The sequence below is a fragment of the Panthera onca genome, chromosome F1, assembly GCF_046562875.1.
Source record: "Panthera onca isolate mPanOnc1 chromosome F1, mPanOnc1 haplotype 2, whole genome shotgun sequence".
In the NCBI taxonomy this organism is placed as follows: domain Eukaryota; kingdom Metazoa; phylum Chordata; class Mammalia; order Carnivora; family Felidae; genus Panthera; species Panthera onca.
In genome coordinates this window covers 24,175,547-24,199,403 of record NC_138355.1, presented here as the reverse complement: position 1 = coordinate 24,199,403, position 23,857 = coordinate 24,175,547, and the positions used below count along the sequence as shown (strand labels likewise).

Below are 23,857 nucleotides of genomic sequence, written 5' to 3'. Positions count from 1 at the left end.
TTGAGAAAGTTAGGAGAAAGATGGATAGAAGCAGGCACTGAAGTGATCTCATCTAATTTCTTGCCACAGATATTTCATGAATAGGACACAGCATTTTGGTTCACCAAATTATAATGTAGTGCTTTTAAGAAATGATTCACTTGACTCTCAGATTATAGCAACCACATATTATTTAACACAAATTCTGATTTATGAATAAAAATTGGTTAAGCAATAGTTGAAACAATAACTGAGAAGAAGTGGATTCATAATGAAAAATTCAGAATAAATGTACATATTTTAATTTTAGGACTGCATTTTAGCCATTGTTTTTTACACAAGTGGGATATTCCAGTTTCCCTTCCTGACAGGTTATTCGAAATGTGTGATGTGGTGTCTTTTTATGATATCCACTTTTACATACAAATTCAATAATATCTCCTGTTTTAGAATAAAATTTTTTTTCATGTCTCCATCGTAACTGTATGTTATGTTTATCCATGACTTCTTCTGATATCACACATGCATCTGAAAGTATAAAAAAATGAACATAAAACATTAATTAGCATACAAATATTTTCCACAGAATCTCAGACTTTCAAGTAGAATATTCTACATTCGTCTAGGGCTTCATTCTCAAACCTTTCCAAGCCAACTCACTGAAAATCCATCATGTAGATTTAAATCATTTTAAACAATTCAGGATATAAAAATGAGGTGTTGTGTTTAATGTGTAATAATTAAATATTATAATCTAAGATACAAAATGTCAGTTATCACAGGAAGAGCTTTGATTAAAGATCTTTTGTTGCTGTTATTGCTTGAACAAGAATTTTTCCAACTTTATTTTCTCACATGTTAATATTTGGTAGTCGGTCATTCAATGGAACGGTTGCTTGTTAATCCATGAAAATTGTACAAATACAAATTCTACAAATACATCATATTCATTACCCAGGATCTATGAGGATGTTAAAATATTTACCCAAGCACTTTGGTGGTTCTGACCACTGTCCATGACTACATATTATATTCTTGTTTCCCTGAAGTTCATAGAAGGACTGGCATTGGTATTCAACTAATGATCCTGGAGCATACGTTGATAATGGGAATGAGGTAATGTCTCCATTGTCGATAGGTGGAGGAGGCCCACATTTTCTTTTAGGGTCTAAAAAAACGTTGTTTGATTTATTGAAAGACCAAAGGAAAACACAGGTTAAAACAAAGCAATAAAAATATAGCTCAGTACATAATATCAACACTTGTGATTTCTGATGACATAAATGATTCATTAAAGAAATTTTAATCATTTAAATGACGGTTCCACTTTTAAGCCCTTCCTTTCACCCCACATGAAAGCATGCATAAAACATTAACAAATATGTCTCCTTTGCATTATTTCAGTATTAAAAAATGCTTTTTTTAGAGAATGTATGCTAAAAAGCTAGGTAACTTAGATGAAGAAATGTCCTTTTTTAAAAATATATACAACATATTGTAATGTCTATTGGATCTCTAGTCATTTTTTATTGATTTTTTCCATTTTTATTACAAAATAAATATCTAATCCTTTGATAAAATTCAAAGAATTACAAATTTGTATAATGTGAAAGGGAACAGCTGGCTTCCTAGTCTGGACATGATGAGGGAAAAACATTTCTGTGTATTCCTTCTGCTAAGTATGACTAAAAATCCTGAACATATTGTAAAAACCAACATAAGACATTGCCTAGGCCTAGCAAGACAGACACATTTCTTACAATACCTGAATTATTTCCGAGAAACACCACAGAAGAAACCTAAAACCACCCCTTTCTCCCTCTTGATCAGCGAAGGCCAAGTAAGGAGCCTAGACTTCTACCCACACTCCTAGGGAATAGGATACCCCTCCCCCTTCCCATGGTGTCAGTGGAGGCCAAGTGGGAAGCCTGAACTTGTACCCTGCATGATGGTAGAGAGGACCTAATAAATAAAATATTTCAATAAAATGCAGAATTTTGAAACATAATACCCCAAATGTCCAGAATACAATTGAAAATCATTCGTCAAAGCAAGGACCAGGAGAATCTCAAAAGAGAAAAGAAAATCAACAGAAAACCATACTGATATGACACAGATATTGGAATTGACAATGGTTTTTAAAAATTCAATAAAGCAATAAAAATACAGAGGAATTACAGAACTAAAAATATAACAAACAGAATTCTTTTTTAAACTCACTGGATGGGGGCGCCTGAGTGGCTCCATCGGTTAAGTGTCTGACTTTGGCTCATATCATGACCTCACGGTTCTCGTGAGCTCCAGTCTCACATCTGGCTCTGTGCTGACAGCTCAGAGCCTGGAGCCTGCTTTGGATCTTGTGTCTCCCTCTCTCTCTTCCCCTCCCCCACTCACATTCTGTCTATCTCTCTCTCTCTCCCTCTTTCTCTCTCTCTCTCTCTCAAAAATAAACAATAAACATTAAAATATTTTTTCAATCCAAGCTGTGGTCACCTCCTTTTTATTTTGTACCTCATTTATAGCATTTTTTAGCTCCTCCTGACTGTTTCTTAGTCCCTTGATCTCTGTAGCAATAGATTCTCTGCTGTCCTCTATACTTTTTTCAAGCCCAGTGATTAATTTTATAACTATTATTTTAAATTCATTTTCTGTTATATTGCTTAAATCGTTTTTGATCTGTTCATTAGCTGTCGCTACTTCCTGGAGTTTCTGAGAAACTTAACAGAAGTCCATGGGGGAGGGGAAGAAAAAAAAAAGAGGTTAGAGTGGGAGAGAGCCAAAGCATAAGAGACTGTTAAAAACTGAGAACAAACTGAGGGTTGATGGGGGGTGGGAGGGAGGGCAGGGTGGGTGATGGGTATTGAGGAGGGCACCTTTTGGGATGAGCACTGGGTGTTGTATGGAAACCAATTTGACAATAAATTTCATATTTAAAAAAAATAAAAAAAATCCAAACTCAAAAAAAATATTTTTTAAAATAAAATAAAAAGTAAAAAATAAACTCACTGGATGGGCTCAGTAATAGATTGCAGATGCAAGAAGGATAAATAAACTTGAATATACAGCAATACAAATTATTCATTTTGGAAGTAGACTGAAAAGAAGCAAACAAAAAAAATGGACAGAGTTTCAGGGACCTACGAGAAGATAGCAAAGAGTAGATACTGAGAAAAAGAAAGAGGAAGGGATTGGAGATTAAAAAATATTTCAAAAAATAATGGCTGAAAATTTCCCAAATTGGTCATAAGACATAAACGTATATACCAAAAAAGTTGAGAAATCTCCAAATACGTTGAACCCAAAGAAATTTATGCCAAGATACATCATAATCAAACTGCTGAAAACTATTAAGAAAAGGGGAAAAAAATACCAAAAGCAGCTAGATAGAATTTATGCAAACCTTTGGGAGAGAAAGGACTCAAATATCAGTGGGGTTCTCATCTGTGACCATGGACCCAGGAAGAACTGTCAACCCTAAATTCTATACCCAGTGATACTATTCTGTAGGATTTAAGGGAGAAATGAAGACATTCTGAGATAAAGGAAAACAGAGAATTTGTCTTCAGCAGGCTTGTCCTTGGAAGACTTTGAAATGAAGGGAAGAAGAATTAAGAATTAAGAATTCTTTGGAATTAAAACTTTGGAATGAAGGGAAAACAATGGAATTAGTAAAAATGGGGGAAATATAACAGACTATCTTTCTCCTAATTAGTTGGTTAAACTATGTTTGGTGTTTGTACAAAATTACATCATTTGATATTATTTGATATTTGAGAAAAATTATATCACATGTATGCATTGGAAATACTTAAGAACTTTAATGTGGGGAGAGTAAGTAGACCTATATGGAAGCAAGGTTTCTACATTTCACTTGATGTGATAAGATGTCAATACCAGGCAGAATGATAAGCTATATATGTGCATCTTAATATCTACAGCAACACTCATAAAACTATACAAAGAGATATGCTCAAAAACAATATAGATATATCAAAATAAAATGAATTAAAATGTTCCAAAAAATCCACAGGGAAGGCAAGAAAACAGGAATTAGAGACACAGGAAACACACACAAAACAAACAAGAAAATGGCTTACATGGTGCCCCATCGCTCAATAATGACTTTAAGTATAAATGGTTTAAATACTTCAGTTAAAAGACTGAAAATGGTAAAGTGGACATAGAAACAAGACCCAACTGTATGGCATCTAAAAGAAACTCACTTCAAACATGGTAACATAGGTGGGCTCAAAGTAAAAGACTGGAAAATATATGTGGCAGGCAAAGGTTGATTTGAAAAACTACAAGTGGCTAATATCTCCTTAGTTGGCTCCCTTTATTTCCTGAACTCTAAATATTAGTGTGTCCTAAGACCAAGTTCTCAGACTTCTTTTTAGGTATACAGTAACTCCCTGGATAAACTCAGCTAGTAACCTATCTTGAAATATAATCCACATGTTGAAGAAGCCCAAATTTATATCACATTCTATGATCACACACCAGCTGCCTATTTCATGTCTCAAAGTGGAATTTCTTGGGCTGTCCAATGTACTTAAAGTATCTTTAATACACTTATTCCTCAGGAAATAACTCTCTTAATACTTATGATAGGAGAATTTTCCATGATTCCAACTGTTCTTTTAATCTGGACATTTTATAAAACAAATATACTATATTACTTAGTTCAGTCTGGAAAAAAAACTGGATTTTAAGTACCATCATTTTATTTGTATTTTAAAGATATTCCATAAGAACTACTACACTACATATTTATAGCATCATATTTTATCTTTAATATGTTCTCTAAACTTTGGAGATGAAATAATAAATAATAAATATGGAATGATATACTCTTCTCTTTGAGTTTAGTAAAATAAATATTATAAATTATATAAACCTTAAATGAATTTATAAACCACAAGAAAATTATTTTAAAAAGATTATTTGACATCAGAGTTTGGTTTATAGTCATCCTGTTGTTGAATTGTAATTTTGGCCCTTAGTAAAATAGATAAAAGTAGTCAATTCCTTAAAGACTAAATCAAGAATTTATTTACTTTAATTAAGACTTGGACATATTTCATTTGAGGCAACATGTATGGACCTAAAGGGTATTACGCTATGTGAAATAAATCAGACTAAGAAAGACAATTACAATACTATTACACTCATAACCAGAATCTAAAAAAAAAAAAAAAAAAAAAAAAAAAGATTAACAAACAAAAAGCAGAATCAGAACTATAAACAAAGAGGACAAACTGATGGTTGCCAGAGGGGAGAGGAGTGGGAGGTTGGGTAAAAAGGATAAAAGAGAGAGGGAAATACATACATGCCTCCAGTTATGGAATAAGTAAGTCACGGGAATAAAAGGCAAAGCATAAGGAATACAGTCAATGACACTGTGAAAATAATGTAATGTGACAGATGATAGCTATACTTGTGAACATAGCATAATGTATAATCTTATTAAATCACTTAGTTGTACTCCTAAAACTAATGTAACATTGTGTGTCAAGTATACATACATACATATATATAAAGTAGACTTTCTGTAGAAACTGACAAGGTGATGTTAAAACTCAAAGAAAATGGAAAACAGCTAGAAAAGCAAAAACAGTTTTAAAAATTAATGTTAGTTTTCTACTGCTGCTACAAAAGAAACCCATATATTCAGAGGATTAAACAATACTAACTTATTGGGCACCGCTGGGGAGGCCATTATTCTGCCTTCCACATTAAGAACAAATTGGAGGACTCGCACCACAGTAATCAAGGGAGGGCATAAAGATATGAGGATAAATATAAATATTAGTGCAAAAGACTAAAAGTACAGAGATTGACACAAACACACTTCTCCTATATTCAGTGGACTTTTGACAAATATGACAAGATATTCAGTGAGTAAAATGATACCACTCCCAGCAAAGTGAGTAAAACAACTGAAAATCTGTATGAGAAAAAAAGAAAAAAAATGAACCCTATTCCATACACAAAATACCTGGAAATCAATCACAGACATGAATGTAAAAGTACATAAGTAAACTTTCTGGAAAAAAAAAAAAGTATGATAAATCTTTGCAACTTTGAAGTTGGAAAAAATGTCCTATGTAGATCACAAAATAAAAAAATTAAAAAATTGATCAACTTGTATTTCATTGAAAGTTAAGGCATATGTTCCTGTAAATAAACTATTTTAAACTCAAAAGATAAGACATAAAATGTGAAAAAAATGTTTCCAAATTACATACTTGATTAAACTAGTCAGGAAGAAATTAAAAAATGCTATAACCAAGATGCTAAACTGACGGAATGTAATGAACACAAGGATGGAAGAAACAGAAACAAATAAGTGATATAGAAGATAAAACTGTAGAAAATAATGAAACTGAAAAGAGGGGAAGAAAAATATTAGATCATGAATGTAGACTTAGGGAACTCAGCAATTCCATAAAGCATAATAATATTCATATCATAAGAGTCCTGAAGGAAGAGAGGATAAAAGGGACAGAAAGTTAATTTGCACAAATTATAGCTGAAAAGTTCCCTATTCTGAGGAAGGAAAAAGAGATCCAAATCCAGGAGGCACAGAACTCCCATCAAAATCAACAAAAGCAGGATAACATCAAGACATATTGTAGTAAAATTTGCAAAATACAGAGATAAGGAAAGAAATCTGAAATCAGCAAGGGAAAAGAAATTCCTAACCTACAAGGGAAGACAAATAAAGTCAACAGCAGATCTCTCCAAAGAAATTTGGCAGGCCACAAAGGAATGTCATGATATATTCAACATGCTGAATGGGAAAAATGCACAGCCAAGAACACTTTGTCCAGAAAAGCTGTTATTCAGAATAGAAAGAGAGATAAAGAGTTTCCCAGACAAACAAAAACTAAAGAAATTCATGACCACTAAACCAGCCCTGCAAGAAATATTAAAGGAGACTCTTTGAGTGGGAAAGAAAGACCACAAGCAACAAAGATAGAAAGGAACAGACAAAATCTCCGGAAACATCAACTTCATAGGTAACACAATGACACTCATATCTCATATGAATGACACATTCATATCTATCGATAATCACTCTGAAGGTAAATGCACTAAATGCTCCAACCAAAAGAAATAGGGTACCAGAATGGATAAAAAACAAGACCCATCAATATGCTGCCTACAAGAGACTCATTTTAGACCTAAACACACCTGCAGATAGAACAATCTATCATGCTAATGGAAGAAAGCCAGAGAAGAAAGCCAGAGAAGCCTTACTTATATCAGACAAACTAGATTTTGAACCAAAGACTGTAACAAGAGATGAAGAAGGGCACTAATCATAACAAAAATCATAACAAATAATCATAACATCTATCCAAAAAGATGATCTAACAATTGTAATTGTTTATACCCTCAACTTGAAAGCACCCAAGTATATAAATCAATTCATCACAAACATAAAGAAACTCATTGATAATAATACAATAATAGTAGGGGACTTTAACACCCTACTAATAGAAATGGACAGATCATTTAAGCAGAAAATCAATGAGGAAACAATGACTTTGAATGACACACTGGTCCAGATGGACTTAACAGATTTATTCAAAACATTTCATCCTAAAGCAGCAGAATACACATTCTGCTCAAGTGTACATAGAACATTCTCCAGAATAGGTTACATATTGGGTCACAAATCAGCCCTCAACAAGTACAAAAAGATTGAGATCATTCTATACATATCTTCAGAACACAACACTATGAAACTTGAAATCAACCACAAGAAAAAAATTGGAAAGACCACAAATACATGGAGGTTAATGAACATCCTACTAAACATGAATGGGTTAACCAGGAAATTAAAGAAGAAATTAAAAAATACATGAAGCAAATGAAAATGAAACCACGATAGTCCAGAACCTTTGGGATACACCAAAAGTGGTCATCAGAAGGAAGCAAGAAATAAGAAAAGTCTCAAATACAAAACCTAACCTTACACCTAAAGGAGCTAGAAAAAGAACAGCAAATAAAGAGTAAAGGAGCAGAAAAAGGGAAATAATAAAGATTAGAGCAGAAATAAATGATCATAGGAACAAACAAACAAACAAAAAAACAGTAGAACGGATCAATGAAACTAGGAGCTCGTTCTTTGAAATAATTAGTAAAACTGATAAACCCATAGCCAGGCTTATCAAGAAGAAAAGAGAAAGGACCCAAATAAATAAAATCATGAATGAAGGAGGAGAGATGACAACCAACACCACATAAATATTAATAGTTAGAATAGTATGAAAACTTATGTTTCAACAAATTGAGCAATCTGGAAGAAATGGATAAATCGTTAGAAACATATAAATTACCAAAACTGAAACAGGAAGAAATACAAAATTTGAAAGACCCATAACCAGCAAAGAAATTGAATCAGTAATCAACAATCTCCAAACAAACATAAAGTCCAGATGACTTCACAGGATAATTCTACCAGACATTCAAAGAGTTAATACCTATTCTTCTCAAATTGTTCAAAAAAATAGAAATAGAAAGACAACTTCCAAACTCATTCTACAAGGCCAGCATTATCTTGATTCCAAAACCAGACAAAGACCCCACTAAAAAGGAGAATTACAGGCCAATATCCCTGATGAGCATGGATGCAAATATTCTCAACAAGATACCAGCAAATAGAATGCAACAGAACATTAAAATAATAACTCACCATGATCATGTGGGATTTATTCCTGGACTGCAGCGCTGGTTCAATATTCACAAATCAATCAGTGTGATATACCACATTAATAAAAGAAAGGATAATAACCATATGATCCTCTCAATGGATGCAGAAAAAGCATTTGACAAAATACAGCAAGATGGAGGAAAATATAGCATTCATTCTTGATAAAAACCCTCAACAAAACAGCGATAGAGGGAATGTACCTCAACATCATAAAGGCTGTATATGAAAGCTAATATCATCATCAATAGGGAAAAACTTAGAGCTTTTCCTCTAAGGTCAAGAACAAGACAGGGCTGTCTACTCTCACCATTGTCATTTAACATACTACTGGGAGTCTTAGCTTCATCAATCAGACAACGAAAAGAAATAAAAGGCAACCAAATTAGCAAGGAACAAGTCAAACTTTTACTATTTGCAGGTGACATGATATTCTATATATAAAACCTGCAAGACTCCAACAAAAAATTTCTAGAACTGATACACAAACTCAGCAACATCCCAGGATACAAAATCAACATACAGAAATCTGTCGTATAATAAAGCAGCAGAAAGGGAAATCAAGGAATTGATCACATTTACAATTGCACCAAACACCATAAGGTACCTAGGAATAAACCTAACCAAAGAGGTAATAAAAGTTCTATACTCTGAAAACTATAGAACATTTATGAAAGAAATTGAAAAGGACACAAATAAATGGAAAAGCATTCCATGCTCATAGATTGGAAGAACAAACATTGTTAAAATGTCCAAACTACCCAAAGCAACTACACACTTAATGCAATCCCTATCAAAATACCAGAGGATTTTTCACAGAACTACAGCAAACAACCCTAAAATTTGTATGGAACCACAAAAGACCCTGAATACCAAAGCAATCTCGAAAAAAAAAAAAAAGAAAAGCTGGAGACATCACCTTTCTGGATTTCAAGCTATAGTCATCAAGCTGTATCATCAAGACAGTGTGGTACTAGAACAAAAACAACACATAGATCAATGGAATAGAATAGAAAACCCAGAAATGGACCCACAATTCTATGGTCAAATAATCTTCAACAAAGCGAGAAGTAATATCTAATGGAAAAAAGATAGTCTTTTCAACACATGTTGTTGGGAAAACTGGACAGCAACATGCAGAAGAATGAAACTGGACCACTTTCTTACACTGTACACAAAAATAAATTCAAAATGGATGAAAGACCTAAATGGGAGACAGGAAATCATCAAAATGTTAGAGGAGAACACAGGCAGCAACCTTTTAACTTTCCATGTCTGGAAACTAAAGCAAAAATGAACTATTGGGACTTCAAGATAACGTTTCTATATAGCAAAGGAAATAATCAACAAAACTAAAAGGCAACCGACAAAATGGGAGAAGATATTTGCAAATGACATATCAGATAAGGATTAGTACCCAAAATCTATAAAGAACTTATCAAACTCAACACCCAAAAAAACAAATAATCCAGTTAAGAAATAGGCAGAAGACACGAATAGACATTTTTCCAAAGAAGACATCCAGATGGCCCACAGACACATGAAAAGATGCTCAACACCGCTCATCATTGGGGAAACACAAATCAAAACCTCAATGAGATATCACTCCATATCTGTCAAAATGGCTAAAATTAACAACACAGGAAACAACAGATGTTGGCAGCAGATGTGAAGAAAGAGGAACCCTCTTACGCTGTTGGTGGGAATACAAACAGTATGGAGGTTCCTCAAAACATTAAAAATAGAACTACCCTACAACCTAGCAATTGCACTATGAGTTATTTACCCAAAGGATACAAAATACTGATTCAAAGAGGCACATGTATCCCAATATTTATAGCAGCATTATCAACAATAGCTGAATTATGAAAAGAGCCCAAACATCCATCAACTGATGAATAAAGAGGAGGTTTTATATATATATATATATATATATATATATATATATATATATATACACACACACACACACACACACACACACAATGTATATACACAATGTGTGTGTGTGTGTATATATATATATATATATATATATATATATATATACATACACAATGCAATATTACTCAGTCATCAAAAATAATGAAATCTTGCCATTTGCAAGGATGTGGATAGAGCTAGACAGTATTATGCTATGCAAAATAAGTCAATCAGAAAAAACAAATATCATATGATTTCATTCATATGTGGAATTTGAAAAACAATACAGATGAACATAGGGCAAGGAAAAAAAGAGAGAAGGAGGCAAATCATAAGAGACTCTTAACAATAGAGAACAAACTGAGGGTTGCTAGAGGGGAGACAGGTAGAAATTGGGCTAAATGAGTGATGGGTACGAAGGAGGGCATTTGTGATGAGCACTGGGTGTTATACGTAATTGATGAATCACTAAATTCTACTCCTGAAACCAATATTACACTCTATGTTAACTAACTAGAATTTAAATAAAGACTTCAAAAAAAATGGCCAGTCTGGATTTCATCAAAGGCTAAAAATCTGTTCCTGAAAATAAACTGTTAGAAACACAAAAGATAAGCCACAGAATGCGAGAAGATATTTGCAAATTACATATCTGATAAAGGAATTATATCCCAACTATTTAAAGAACTATTACAAGTGAATTATAGGATAAACTATCCAATTAAAATTGGGGGGAAATTCAACATTTCACAAAAGAATATATACCAATGGCCAGCAGGAGTGCCTGGATGGCTCAGTCGGTTAGGTGTCCAACTCTTGGCTTCGGCTCAGGTCATAATCTCACAGTTTGTGGGTTCAAGCCTGGCATCGGGCTCTATGCTGACAGCTCAGAGCCTGGAGCCTGCTTCAGATTCTGTCTCCCCCTCTCTCTGCCCCTCCCCTCCCCCCCCCCAAAAACAAAATAAATAAATACATAAATAAACATTTAAAAACTTTTTAAAAAAATAGGTCAACCATAATTGCCAAAACCTAAAGTGTTTCGTGGAAACATTCCAAAATTGTCTCTAGCTTGATTGGGATTGTGGCTATATACATGTAAACATTTGTCAAATCATTAGCCTGCACACACATATGTGTCAATCATATTGTATATAATTCATACCTGAAGAAAGATGATTTTTAAAATGAGCATGTGGAAACTAAACATATAGTTGTCAAAAAATGTTTAAGTGATGTAATGACTAGAAGAAAAAAGCCAAAGCAATCTGTCTAAATAAAAAGTGAACATATATGGAATTATGAGAAAAATCAAGCCAAATAACAAGAAGCTCCAGACAGAACAGAAAGAAACTAAGACATAAAAACGAAAATAGCATAAGGAATGAGTGACATCAGCAAGATGGACGAAAAGAGATTCCTCATAAATCCCTCTTCCCAGTAATTACAATATGGCATCTATCTACAGGCAAAGTGTCTTTTTTGGGAGATATGGGATCCAGGTAGGAGACTGTGAAACCCTGGTGCAGTCTAAGAACAAGGAGAGCTGTTTGAAAAGATAGCCTTCACCCAGGCAGCCAACTTACCAACCATCACCCCAGCTGGAATTGCAGAAACAGCTCCGTAACCCTGAGAACTGGGCTACAGACCCATTTGACTTTGACCCTGTAACCAGCACCACCTGCCAAGGGACTTGGGAGGAGTCTCACCCACTCATGTGTAGAGTAATAGGTACACAGACTTTGGCCCTGGCTCTGGACCCTGAAGCAGCCTGAAGCAGCCAGCTCCTCTCAGTCAGTCTAGGACCCCCTAGAGAATGCCAATTTCAACAATTACCCCTAGATAAGAGAGCCTTTGTAGAAGTCCAGGAGTCAGGCAGAGAAGTTCCAGCACATCGTTGCAGCAAAAGATCCAAGATTGGTTGTTTTGAAGTGGGTCAGTTTGGCTTTGCCATGATAAAGGAGTAAGTGTAAAGGGAGAGCCTCAGAACTTTATGCATTCAAATATAATTTCCCTGCTCTCATCACATAATAGTAAACAATAACCCTGCCACAATTCAATTCAGTATCCCCAGCCTGTGTACATAATCCACTTCTATGCCTGTTAGTTCAATGACATGAGACGCCCGAGATAACAGATTTACCATCAACTTCCAGTAAAAGGAAATATTGATTTGTCCCTGGTGAAGGCATTGTATCTTATGACCTACCTTCTAAACCAGCAGAGTACAAACTTGCAAGCCCAGAGAAAGAATGTTAGTGATTAAACATCTTAACGGATGCAGATAAGGTGATAATCGAATACAATACAACAAATATTTGGTCAAAAAAGAAAATATAATAAACGAAATTCTTATAAACACAAATAGAAGAAAATTTCTTTAAGCAAACAAAAAAGAGCTGTGAGATATTATGCTACCAATATGCACAATTCCAATTTATTTGCCACATGTTAATAGTTGTGATATGATTTATAACAAATATATAGTCTTTGACCCCACATCTGGCATAGAGCTCCTAATGTTAAGCCAATTCCTAAATGATTGGAATTTCCTAAGTGATGAGTGTGATAAAGGTATCTTTAGTTATGTAAATGAGGTGTCTTTTGTAAATACCAAGAATGGGGGCTGGTTGCCCAAGGAGTCAGCCCTGTCTTTAGAGAGTTGGAACTAGCAGTCCTATCATCCTGACCCCCAGGGAGGGGAAAGGGGCTGCAGGTTGAATCAATTGCCAATAGCCAATGATTTAATCAACCCTGCCTATGTAATGAAGCCTCCATAATAATCCCAATGGACAGGGTTTTGAGAGCTTCTGGGATGGAGAGCACATGGAGGTGCCAGGAGGGTGGTGAACTCAGAGAGGGCGTGGGAGCTCCACACCCCTTACCACATATCTCGCCCTGTGCATCTCTCCTCTGGCTATTCCTGTAATAGCTTTTTGTAATAAACTAGTAACCTGGTAAACAAAATGGGTTTTGTTCTGTTGTTTTTTTTTTTAATTCTGTGAGCTGTTCTAGTAAATTAATTGAATCAGAGAAGGTCATAGGAACCTCTGATTTATAGCTATTTGGTTAGAAGTGAGAGACTAAGAGAAAAATTACCAGGTGTACTCACAACTGCAAAGAAAAGACCTCCCCCCACCCCCCCACCCCCATTCCCAGAACCAGCCAGGGCGTGCCCAGTTGTGGTCTGACCTAAAGGCGGGAACCAATCAAGTTCTGCTGAGTGGTTTGAAAAAAAGGCGGGAACCAATCAAGTTCTGCTGAATGTTCAAATTTAAATGTCAACCAATAACAGCTCTGTAACCTCGAAAAATCCCTAACTTGTTTGTGCCTGTCTATAAAAGAAGCTGTAAGATCCTCGCTCGGGGCCTCTTAGCGTCACCGGCAACGAGTGCACGGAGGACCGGGTTCAAACCTGCAATAAACGACCCTTGCCGCTTGGCTTTGACTCTGGACTCTGGTGGTTTGTTTTCGGGGGGGTCTCTCGAATCGGGGCATATCAGAAGCACAGCAGACACACTGAACTAGCAATTGGCTTGTGAAGGGAATGGGGGCAGTCTTGTAGGACTGAGCCCTTAATCTGTGGGATTTTATGCTATCTCCAGGTAGGTAGTGTCAGAATTGAGTTGAATAGTAGGACACCTTCCTGGTGTCAGATAATTGCTTGGTGGTGTGGAAAAAAACATACACATCATAATAGGAAAGATTATCATACCAGTTGAATAGCAAATTTGAGTTAGGATTACAATAAGACTTATCTTCAGTGGACGTAAGGTAAAAGGCATATATGATAACTGAAAATACCAGCTTTACAATTTACTTTTGCACAGTTAAAATAAAGCTAGTTTTCTCGTCTCCCTTTGTTTCCTTTCTATATACCATCCACTCCTGACTGATGAGGGAGCATAACGCAAGCTGAGGGCAAAGTACAAGCTACCACCACCACTGCCACCCCCACCCCACCCCCACCCCACCCCCAGCCAAGTAGAATATGAGTGATATTCCTCGGACACTCCTGGCTACCCGAGAACAAAGGAAAGGGGGTTAAGTGCTTGCCGTGTGACGTGGGAAACTAAGGCAAATGAAAAATTAAATTCCTTTTCTGCCTACAGCCTATTCACAAGCCCTTGAAACAGGCAGAGTGACCTCGCTCTGGGAGCCCAGCTGCCTTGACGATGACACTTTGCTAGGGGCAAAAGGGAATCTTGGCTTAACATTATCCTGACCCCCCAGGAACCTATAAGTCTACTTTAAAATATAAAAATTCCTTTGGAAACTTCCTTTATCTCAACTCCCCCAAGGTATATTCTGGCAACCATACTCCAAGCTTATGGCCTCCTGATATACATCTGAAGGGTCTCATGACTGAGGTTTTACTAAAAGGTAATAAAAAGCATTTTCCTGACAACACCTAGCCCCTCAAGGTCTTGGAAACCTTGCTTCCAAAATAACTTAGAGACTTACTCTATCCCTAACCCCCTCCCAACCTGACGGTATATAATCAATTACCCATCACAACCCCAGTGCAGCTCTTTCTGCCCAAGGGTCCTGTCCTGGTGCTTTCATAAAATCACCTTTTTGCACCAAAGATGTCTTCAAGAATTCTTTCTTGGCCGTCAGCTCCAAACCCTAGCATCACGCCAAAACCCCATCACTGACAACTGACCTTGTCAGAGTACTCAAACTGTGCCTCCTTTGAAAAGTATTATCATAAACCATACTTTGATTTGCTTCTTTTAATATATTGCTATATTATGTGAAATTACTAGGGATTATATACAAAATATCCTATATATCTAAGAAGCAGCACAATATGTAATATCAACACTTGTGTGATTCTGAGGAAGGAAAGAATTCATTGGTGAAATTTTAATCGTATCCTTCGAGACTGAAGGAGAAATGAAGACATTCTCCAATAAACAAAAGCTAAGGGAATTTGTTACAAGTAGACATGACCTCCAAGAAATGCTGAGGGCTGAAGTATAAGGACATCGGACAGTAACCTGAAGCTAAATGAAGACATAGAGGACAATGGTAAAGGTCACTATTGGGCAACTATAGGTAATAAAAATAAACATAAAAGCCATTTTTATTATATTTATGCTTTTAAATTCTTTTTCTTGGGGCACCTAGCTGGCTCAGTTGGCTGAGTGTCCAAGTCTTGATTTTTGCCTCCGGTCATGATCTCACAGTTGTGGGATCAAGCCCCACATCAGGCTCTGTGCTGAGCCTAGAGTCACCATGCTATCCATTAGATCTCCAGAACCGATTCATCTCCTAACTGGAAGTTTGTACACCTTGACCAACATCTCCCCATGTCCCTCAACCCTCCGTCCCTGGCAGCCACCATTCTTTCTGTCTCTATGAGTTTGGCTTTTTTAGATTCTACCTATGCACGAGATCATAGAGTATTTGTGTTTCTCTATTTAACTTAGTTCACATAGCACAATGCCCTCAAGGTCCATGCATATTGTTGCAAATGGCAGGATTTCCTTCTTTTTTGTGGATGAATAATGCTCCATTATATGTCACATTTTCTTTATTCATTCATCCATGAGTGGAAATTTACATAACTCCTACCTCTTGAAAATTATATATACTGTTGGTATGAACGTGGGGGTGCAGACATCTCTTCAAGATCATAACTTCATTTCCTTCAGATATATACCCAGTAGTGGAATTACTGGATCATATGGTATTTCTACATTTAATTTTTTGAGGAAACTCCATACTCTTTTCCATAGCAGCTATACTAATTTACATTCCCAACAGTACATAAGTTTCCCTTTCTCCACATCTTCGCCAACATTTGTTATCTCTTGTGTTTTTGATAATTATCATTCCACCAAGAATGAGATTTCATTGTGGTTTTATTTGAAGATTTTTTCTGTGTGTGAACAAATTGTCAGACCCACCTTGTATACATATTGTTTATTTCCATAAAAAGATATATATTTTTTTCTCCCCTGGAGTTTAAGATTCTTCTCATTTTTTTTGTTTTCCATTTATTTAAAAGTATAGTTGACATATTGTAATAGTCAGCCTGTATCAGACAGTCCAATTCTCTCTTTTTCTACATTGCAAATAACATAAACTAAAGCCCCAGAAAAATACTTCTTTTCTCCATTTTATCGTACCCCAGAACATGCCACATCTAGATTCTCCTAACTGGCCCTCCTCCTTTCTCTTCTTAATCACTCCAGATTCATTTTCAAATTAGCAATCATAATGATCTTGTTTTAAACTCATTTTGTGTCATTTGCCTGCTTAAAATCTCCAAGAGGCTTCTAATTGCACACAGACTAAAATCTGCAATATATATTATAGCCTATAACTTCTAAATTAACTAATCCAATACTTTGCCTCATCATGGGCCAGCCACATTGGCCTCCTTGCTTTGCTTCAATGAGTCCAAATCTTTTGATGCCTTAATGCTATTTAACCTCTCCAGATGCCATCCTGAAGGTTGGAAAAGATTCGAAAACTATCATACATAAAATGTGCCCTTCCTCAAGTCACTATTAATATTATATTTTATAATGTACATGACTTTTAATCTTTAACTTTCTATTTTTTTCTTTTTAAAATTATTATTATTATTACTCTTGGCTTTCCACTTGACATAATAGTCTATGAATAAAGAGATACTGACTCTTGTAGAGTATTGATCTCCAACAGTTTTGGTAGTGCTTGGCATATAAATGTTCACAATAAATATTGATTAGATGAATTAATGATGAATGGGAAAATAAGTAAGGCTATAATAGACACTGTTCCCTTAGAGTCTTTGACAATGCTTTAGGAATCTTATTATTTCTGAGACCCTTATTCACATTCAGCAACTGTTTTGTTTCCATTAAAAGTATGAGAAACTCCAACTCAACTTCAGCTCCAATATATTCCTATTTTTGACATGTTTTTTTATGAAGGAGATTTCTATGTTGTACCCTGGAAACCTAAATTTCAGAAGTACAAAGTTCTAACAATGTGGAAAGTATCAGTACATTGGTGCTTCTCTTTAAATGATGTAAATTTAGCATTTGCCAAAAAAGGTAAATGCCAACTAGCATTTAACAGTAAGATTTCCTAGCAATAAGATTTTGCAAATGTGGAATTCTAACTATTACACCTTGCAAAATCGATCATTCTCATGTTATGTCAACTGATTTTGCATAATTTCATTATAAACATTAAATTTGTGTCACTAAAACATTAAAGTATCTTTTGAAAATTTTCATTATGCTCTTGACCCGTGTTACCTAATATTGCCTACATTGAATTCATGTAAAGACAAAATGATTTTCTAGGATTATCCAGAGACTTTCATATCTACTCAGACACAACAGAAACCCTAAAACTAAAAAGGCAAAAATAGCAACAACAGCAACACTGCATATGTTTCATGATGTTACTTCTTTCTAAAATAAAAAAGAATACAGGATCCCAGAAGACCTACCTGTCGAACTGCATTTAGGAGGGATGGACCAGCCACTCTCTGTACATGTGATGTTGTTCTGATTATTTAAAAGGCGATAACCTGTATCACAGACAATTTCTGCAGTGTCACCTTCCTGGTGTGTTTGTCCTGAAGAGGCAGAATGACCATTTTCCACCCAAGGGAAAAAGCACTGTCCTAAAGACCCAAAAGATAACTAATATAAATCTTGCAATGAAGGAATATTATATTTTGCAAGCTTCAAAAGAGAAACCACACACAAAAATTCGTTTCTTAAAAATGAGGTCACGCAAGTTAAAAATATTAATATATAACGTCATCAATCATCATGTGTATATATAAAACACTCTACACTTGTAAAATTCCTTTAGATATCAGAAAAGTTAGTTTTGGTTTCTCATTTGATTGTCTAAATTGCTTCCTGAAGGAGGAGATGACTTTTATCTCCTGTGCCTTTTTTGCTTTTCTCTTTGATGACTCTGTCTTCTTCATGACTCTGCTTTTCTCTGTACTCATTGAGAGAGGAAGGCAGATGTAATTTTAAAAAACAAAGATGTGAGGGGTGCCTGGGTGGCTCAGTCCAACTTCAGTTCAGGTCATGATCTTGTGGTTTGTTAATAGGCCCTGTGTGGGGCTCTGTGTGGACAGCTCAGAGCCTGGAGCCTGCCTCAGATTCTGTGTCTCCCTCTGTCTCTGTGCCTCTCCCGCTTACATTCTGTCTCTGTCTCTCTCTCAAAAATAAGTAAATGTTAAATAATTTTTTTAAAAAGATGTGATTAACAAAAAGCACAGAATTAAGGGTAATAGTAAACAAAATTCTTCTTGGATATTCAAAGAAACAGCACATTTTGAATCTGATATTACACATAAAAAGAAACTCTCTTGAGAAAACCTACAGTCATACAATTACCAATGAGTGTGTTTAAATACTAGCAGTTAACAGTATTGACCACCAGTATATAAAATGAAAAGATTTATAAATGGCTTTTATGATGTTTAAGTATGTTCCTTCTATCCCGACTTTCTCGAGGGTTTTTATTAAGAAAGGATGCTGAATTTTGTCAAATGCTTTTTCTGCATCGATTGACAAGATCATATGGTTCTTATCTTTTCTTTTATTAATGTGATGTATCACATTGATTGATTTGCGAATGTTGAACCAGCCCTGAGAAACTTAACAGAAGACCATGGGGGAGAGCAAGGAAAAAAAAAGAGGTTAGAGAGGGAGGGAGCCAAAACATAAGAGTCTTAAAAACAGAACAAACTGAGGGTTGATGGGGGGTGGGAGGGAGGGGAGGGTGGGTGATGGGTATTGAGGAGGACACCTGTTGGGATGAGCACCGGGTGTTGTATGGAAACCAATTTGACAATAAATTTCATATTTAAAAAAAATTAAATTAAATTAAATTAAATTAAATTAAATTAAATTAAATTAAATTAAAATGAAATGAAAAGGTTTAGACAAAAGTTTGTATCTTGTTTTTTTTCTGATTTGATTTCCACAAACAGTTTCTTATAAAAGGAGGAAAGACTACCTTGTCTTTGCTGATTGGTTCCTCCAGCCCCTGATTCTGTGATTGTCTAATTGTTCTGTGATTCTGTGATCTACCCCTGGCATCCACTTCTCCACTCACTGAACACACTAAATAATTCATCCAGATAATAACCAGGGTATTTACTCACTGATACACTTTGGTGTTGGTGACCATCCTTCCTCTGTGCAGGTTATTTTAGTCCAGAGTGATTGTGAAGGAGACGCAAAGCTGTGATCACACGAGTAGTAGAAATACTTTCCCAGAGCAACTGGGAAGTTGTGTTTATATCTGTCTTCATCATATATGTTTCCATGTTTTATTTCTGGAAAACCACAAATTCTTCCTTAAGAAAAAAAAAATAGTATCATACATGAATGAGTAATTCTATTTTAATAATCACATTGATGACTTTATGATTCTATTTAAGTTAATCGTTCCACTTGTATTTGTGATTCAAGAGCTGGGGCAATCTATAACTAAGAATACAAAGGTATTTGAGGTGCTTGTGTTGTTTGAGTTCTTCAGAAGTATTTCCAAGATTAAGATCACACGAAAAAGTAAACACTGAGAAAAAGAATAAAAGTAGGTCTATCCACTAAGCTTCCCAGGTCTAAGAACTTTGCTTCTGGTGGGATGCTCAAACTCTTTGCAGTTCTCCACTCATTTCCGGTGTCTCTTCTTCCTGTGTCTCATGCATACCTCCCCTCAGAAACCTTAGCCATTTCCACCTCTCTTCTTCTACTCTAGGCAACACATTATACATAGGATATATAAACATGTATGCATATAAAACTATAATTATAAACTGGGTGTCCTAAATAACAGAAATTTATTTTCTTGTAATTCTAGAAGCTAGAAGTCCGAGATCTAGGATCAGCAGGAATGGTTTCTTCTGTGGCATCTCTCCCTGGTTTGTAGATGGTCTCCTTTCCCTGTGTCTTCACATCTTCTTCTCTTTGTGTCCTAATTTCCTAATTTGCTCCTGTTATATGAACACCAGTTTTATTGGGTGAGGGCCCACCCTAATGACCTTGATTTAACTTAACTTCCCCTTTAAAGACCCTGTCTCTGTATACTGTCACTCTTAAGTCCTGGGAGTTAGGATTTCAGCATCGGAATCTTGCAGAAACACAACGCTACCCATGCCACTAAACACACAAAGATGTATTCTATGAAACAGTCTGCTTCCACTAAACAGGTTCATGTCTCCTTTGAGAAACATTGGTACAACCCAAATTTACAGGGCATTCATCTTAAAGGTACTTTCAGAAAAGAGTTACTGAGTGAGGATAGTTTTAAACTGGACAGGACCCTTTGTTGTATTATTCTTATTTCTGTTGCTAGGAAAGGAAGTTGCCCGAATATAGTCTTAAATAGCATCTAAAACTCAGTGTGGGGCAAATTACAAAAATAAATTCTAGTAAATTCAGGAGTAAAACATAGTGATTTATGTCCTACTCACAAATGCTGTAATGAAGTACCCTAAAGCACATTAGAGATTTCATTTACAATAATCTGGAAATAAGAGGCTTTGCTTTTAAAAGAAATCAGAGACTTTAAAAAGATATCATAATGAAAAATTTATAAAGATGTTAAGGAAGGAGAAAAATGTAGTTATACAAATAAAAATCTTAAAGATTTTATACATGCAAGAGAAAGCTATTAGAACTAATACACAAAAAGAAATTGCTCTCTAAAGACAAGCTTAAAAAGCTACCAATTATATTTGTTATGTCATAAGATATAATTTTTAATACATAAGGATTGCATTCAGAGATATAATCTAGAAAATATATTACTCCAAAGGTGAAAACAAATCAGTGCTACAGTTAATGCTCTGAAAATTTTTATTTATTTACTCAATACTTACCAGTGGACTCAGAAATGTAAATTAAAATTTATTGTCTTAATGCTAATTTTGTTGAAATATTAAATTGATTATAATTGCTTACCACAGCTTTATTAAGGTATAATTGAAATATGGTAAACTGCATATATTTGAAATGTCTGATTTAATCAGTTCTTTCGCATGAGTGAATTGGGATAACGGTTTTCTCCAAATAAAACATCAATTACTTTATTTTACTAAACTACTAGCTTAGGACAAATACTTATTCTGTTCTGTAAAGACAGATATTTTTAGGTTTTAAGTAATTTTTAAAAATTAAATATCCACATATTGTGAATAATAGCACAGGCTTTCCTACTTGTTCAAATCCAAAATATTTTAGAATGACTTTATCCCAAACAAAAAGTGTCGTTTTGTATTGAGAGAAATTACTATTAAGTGTTGATTATTACTGATTAATTCATATTTTAAGTGAACCTCAATAGTTGAAAAATATGACAAATATTTTACTTCCCCTAAATTTAAGCAGTTTTGACATATGAATTCATAAAACTATCATCAAATACAAGATTATGAAGATATCCATTGCTCCCAAAGGTTTTCTTGCATTAAAACAAGAAACCTTGGGCTGTCTGTGTGGCTCAGTCAGTTAAGTGTCTGACTCTTGATTTTAGCTCAGATCATGATCCCACGGTTTGTGAGTTCAAGTCCTGCATAGGGCTCTGCACTGACAGTGTGGAGTTTGCTTGGGATTGTCTATCTCCCTCTCTCTCTGCCCCTCTCCTGCTTGTGGCCTCTCTTTCTCAAAATAAATAAACTAAAATAAATAAATAAATAAATAAATAAATAAATAAATAAATAAATAAAATAAAATAAAATAAAATAAAAAAAGAAACCTCCATATATTTATTTTGAAGTCAGCACCTCACTTTTCTTGTGACATATTGCCTAAAGTTGTGTGAGCATACTCACATATCTCCACATTGAGAGTCCTTTTTCTGACAAACTTAGGAAAAAGAAAACAGAATTTATTTTATTTTCCCCTTAGATAAACACTAGGTAATTTTCCTATAAAGTTATATCCCATTATGGTGTCATAATACAGACTATTTTAACTAGTAAATTCATTAAAAAATACAGACACATGAAACTAGATATGATATGAAGTCACATTTAAGAAGGAAATCGAGTGTTCAGATGTCTTTTCAACTTACCTTGTCCATGAGCACAGGAAACCCACAAGGTGAGAATGATACTGATTAGTAACAGCATGTTAGTTATTCCCAATGGTGTATCAATACAAATATTCCAGTTGTGCTCTTTGTGGTTTTAAATCTGTTCTGTTAGCAGTTACCAAGTGTGACCCTGAATTTAAGTGCACTACCATGAAGCTCGTCAGTTGAGGTTACTTAGTAAATATCAAAGTTCAACGAAGTTTGCAAAGTCTCTCAATTCCTATTAGTGGTTTCACAATAATTTCTTGAATTCATTTCCTGATATGTACTTGTACGACTTTATTTAGGGACAGTAACAGGTTGGACCCAAAAGTGAGAAAACACTAAACTTTAAATAAACACCTATTGAAAATTGGTAAGGCTCTTTCTCAACCAGATGAATCATATGTAAATAACTGAGTCTCTGTCATTGTATTTTTCTCTTGTCCTTTACTTACCCTCATTATGTAATTAATTAGGTGTCTATGAAAACCAGTGTGCATTTGGACCCTATTCCATTATCTATATTTTCTTATGCTTAAGGGAATATAATATTCCATTATCTATATTTTCTTATGCTAAGGGAACACTGCTTGACTTTTTTCAACGTTTTTTATTTATTTTTGGGACAGAGAGAGGCAGAGCATGAATGGGGGAGGGGCAGAGAGAGAGGGAGACACAGAATCGGAAGCAGGCTCCAGGCTCCGAGCCATCAGCCCAGAGCCTGACGCGGGGCTCGAACTCACGGACCGCGAGATCGTGACCTGGCTGAAGTCGGACGCTCAACCGACTGCGCCACCCAGGTGCCCCGACTTTTAAAGTCACATTAGATTACACTACTGGGTACAAGAGTATCAGCATCTTCTTGGCATTTAAATATCCTTTAACCAACATGCTTTGAGGCACCTTTTATTTTAGGGTACAATATATTCAGAGGCATGCAGTGATATCCCTTTTGTTTTAGGAACATAACTCAAATGCCCTCACAGCTGTCCTTTCATTGATTTATTAATTGCATTTGTTCTGATTTTTTAGATATACATACATATTTACATATACATAGCTAATTATATTTGCCATCTTCAAAGATACAATTACTTAATATAAGAGCATTGTTTTCAAGCAGATAATTAATATGGAAAATATAATATTACTATAAAGGAGGAGAAAATAAATCAGTCATCA

The 23,857-nt window shown here is 35.1% G+C and overlaps 1 protein-coding gene across 1 annotated transcript; it reads right to left on the bottom strand.

Moving 5' to 3' along the window:
• Positions 1-221: 221 nt before the first annotated feature.
• LOC132685790 (complement factor H-related protein 2-like) lies at positions 222-22,807 on the bottom strand. Its single transcript, XM_078440598.2, has 5 exons — positions 22,673-22,807; positions 19,758-19,952; positions 18,075-18,251; positions 965-1,147; positions 222-507 (listed from the first exon to the last, which is right to left on the bottom strand). Exons 1-5 carry the CDS (start codon positions 22,728-22,730, stop codon positions 299-301), a joined length of 822 nt encoding a protein of 273 aa, XP_078296724.1. The 5' UTR covers positions 22,731-22,807; the 3' UTR covers positions 222-298.
• Between the last annotated feature and the right edge of the window lie 1,050 nt (positions 22,808-23,857).

Excerpts from the sequence above, each read along its gene's own strand:
- LOC132685790 (XM_078440598.2), bottom strand. The coding sequence starts at position 22,730 with ATGCTGTTACTAATCAGTATCATTCTCACCTTGTGGGTTTCCTGTGCT. Across the intron at positions 19,953-22,672 it reads TTCCTGTGCTCATGGACAAG|GAAGAATTTGTGGTTTTCCA; the intron begins GTAAGTTGAAAA and ends TTTTTTCTTAAG. Across the intron at positions 508-964 it reads AGAACCACCAAAGTGCTTGG|ATGCATGTGTGATATCAGAA; the intron begins GTAAATATTTTA and ends TTATACTTTCAG.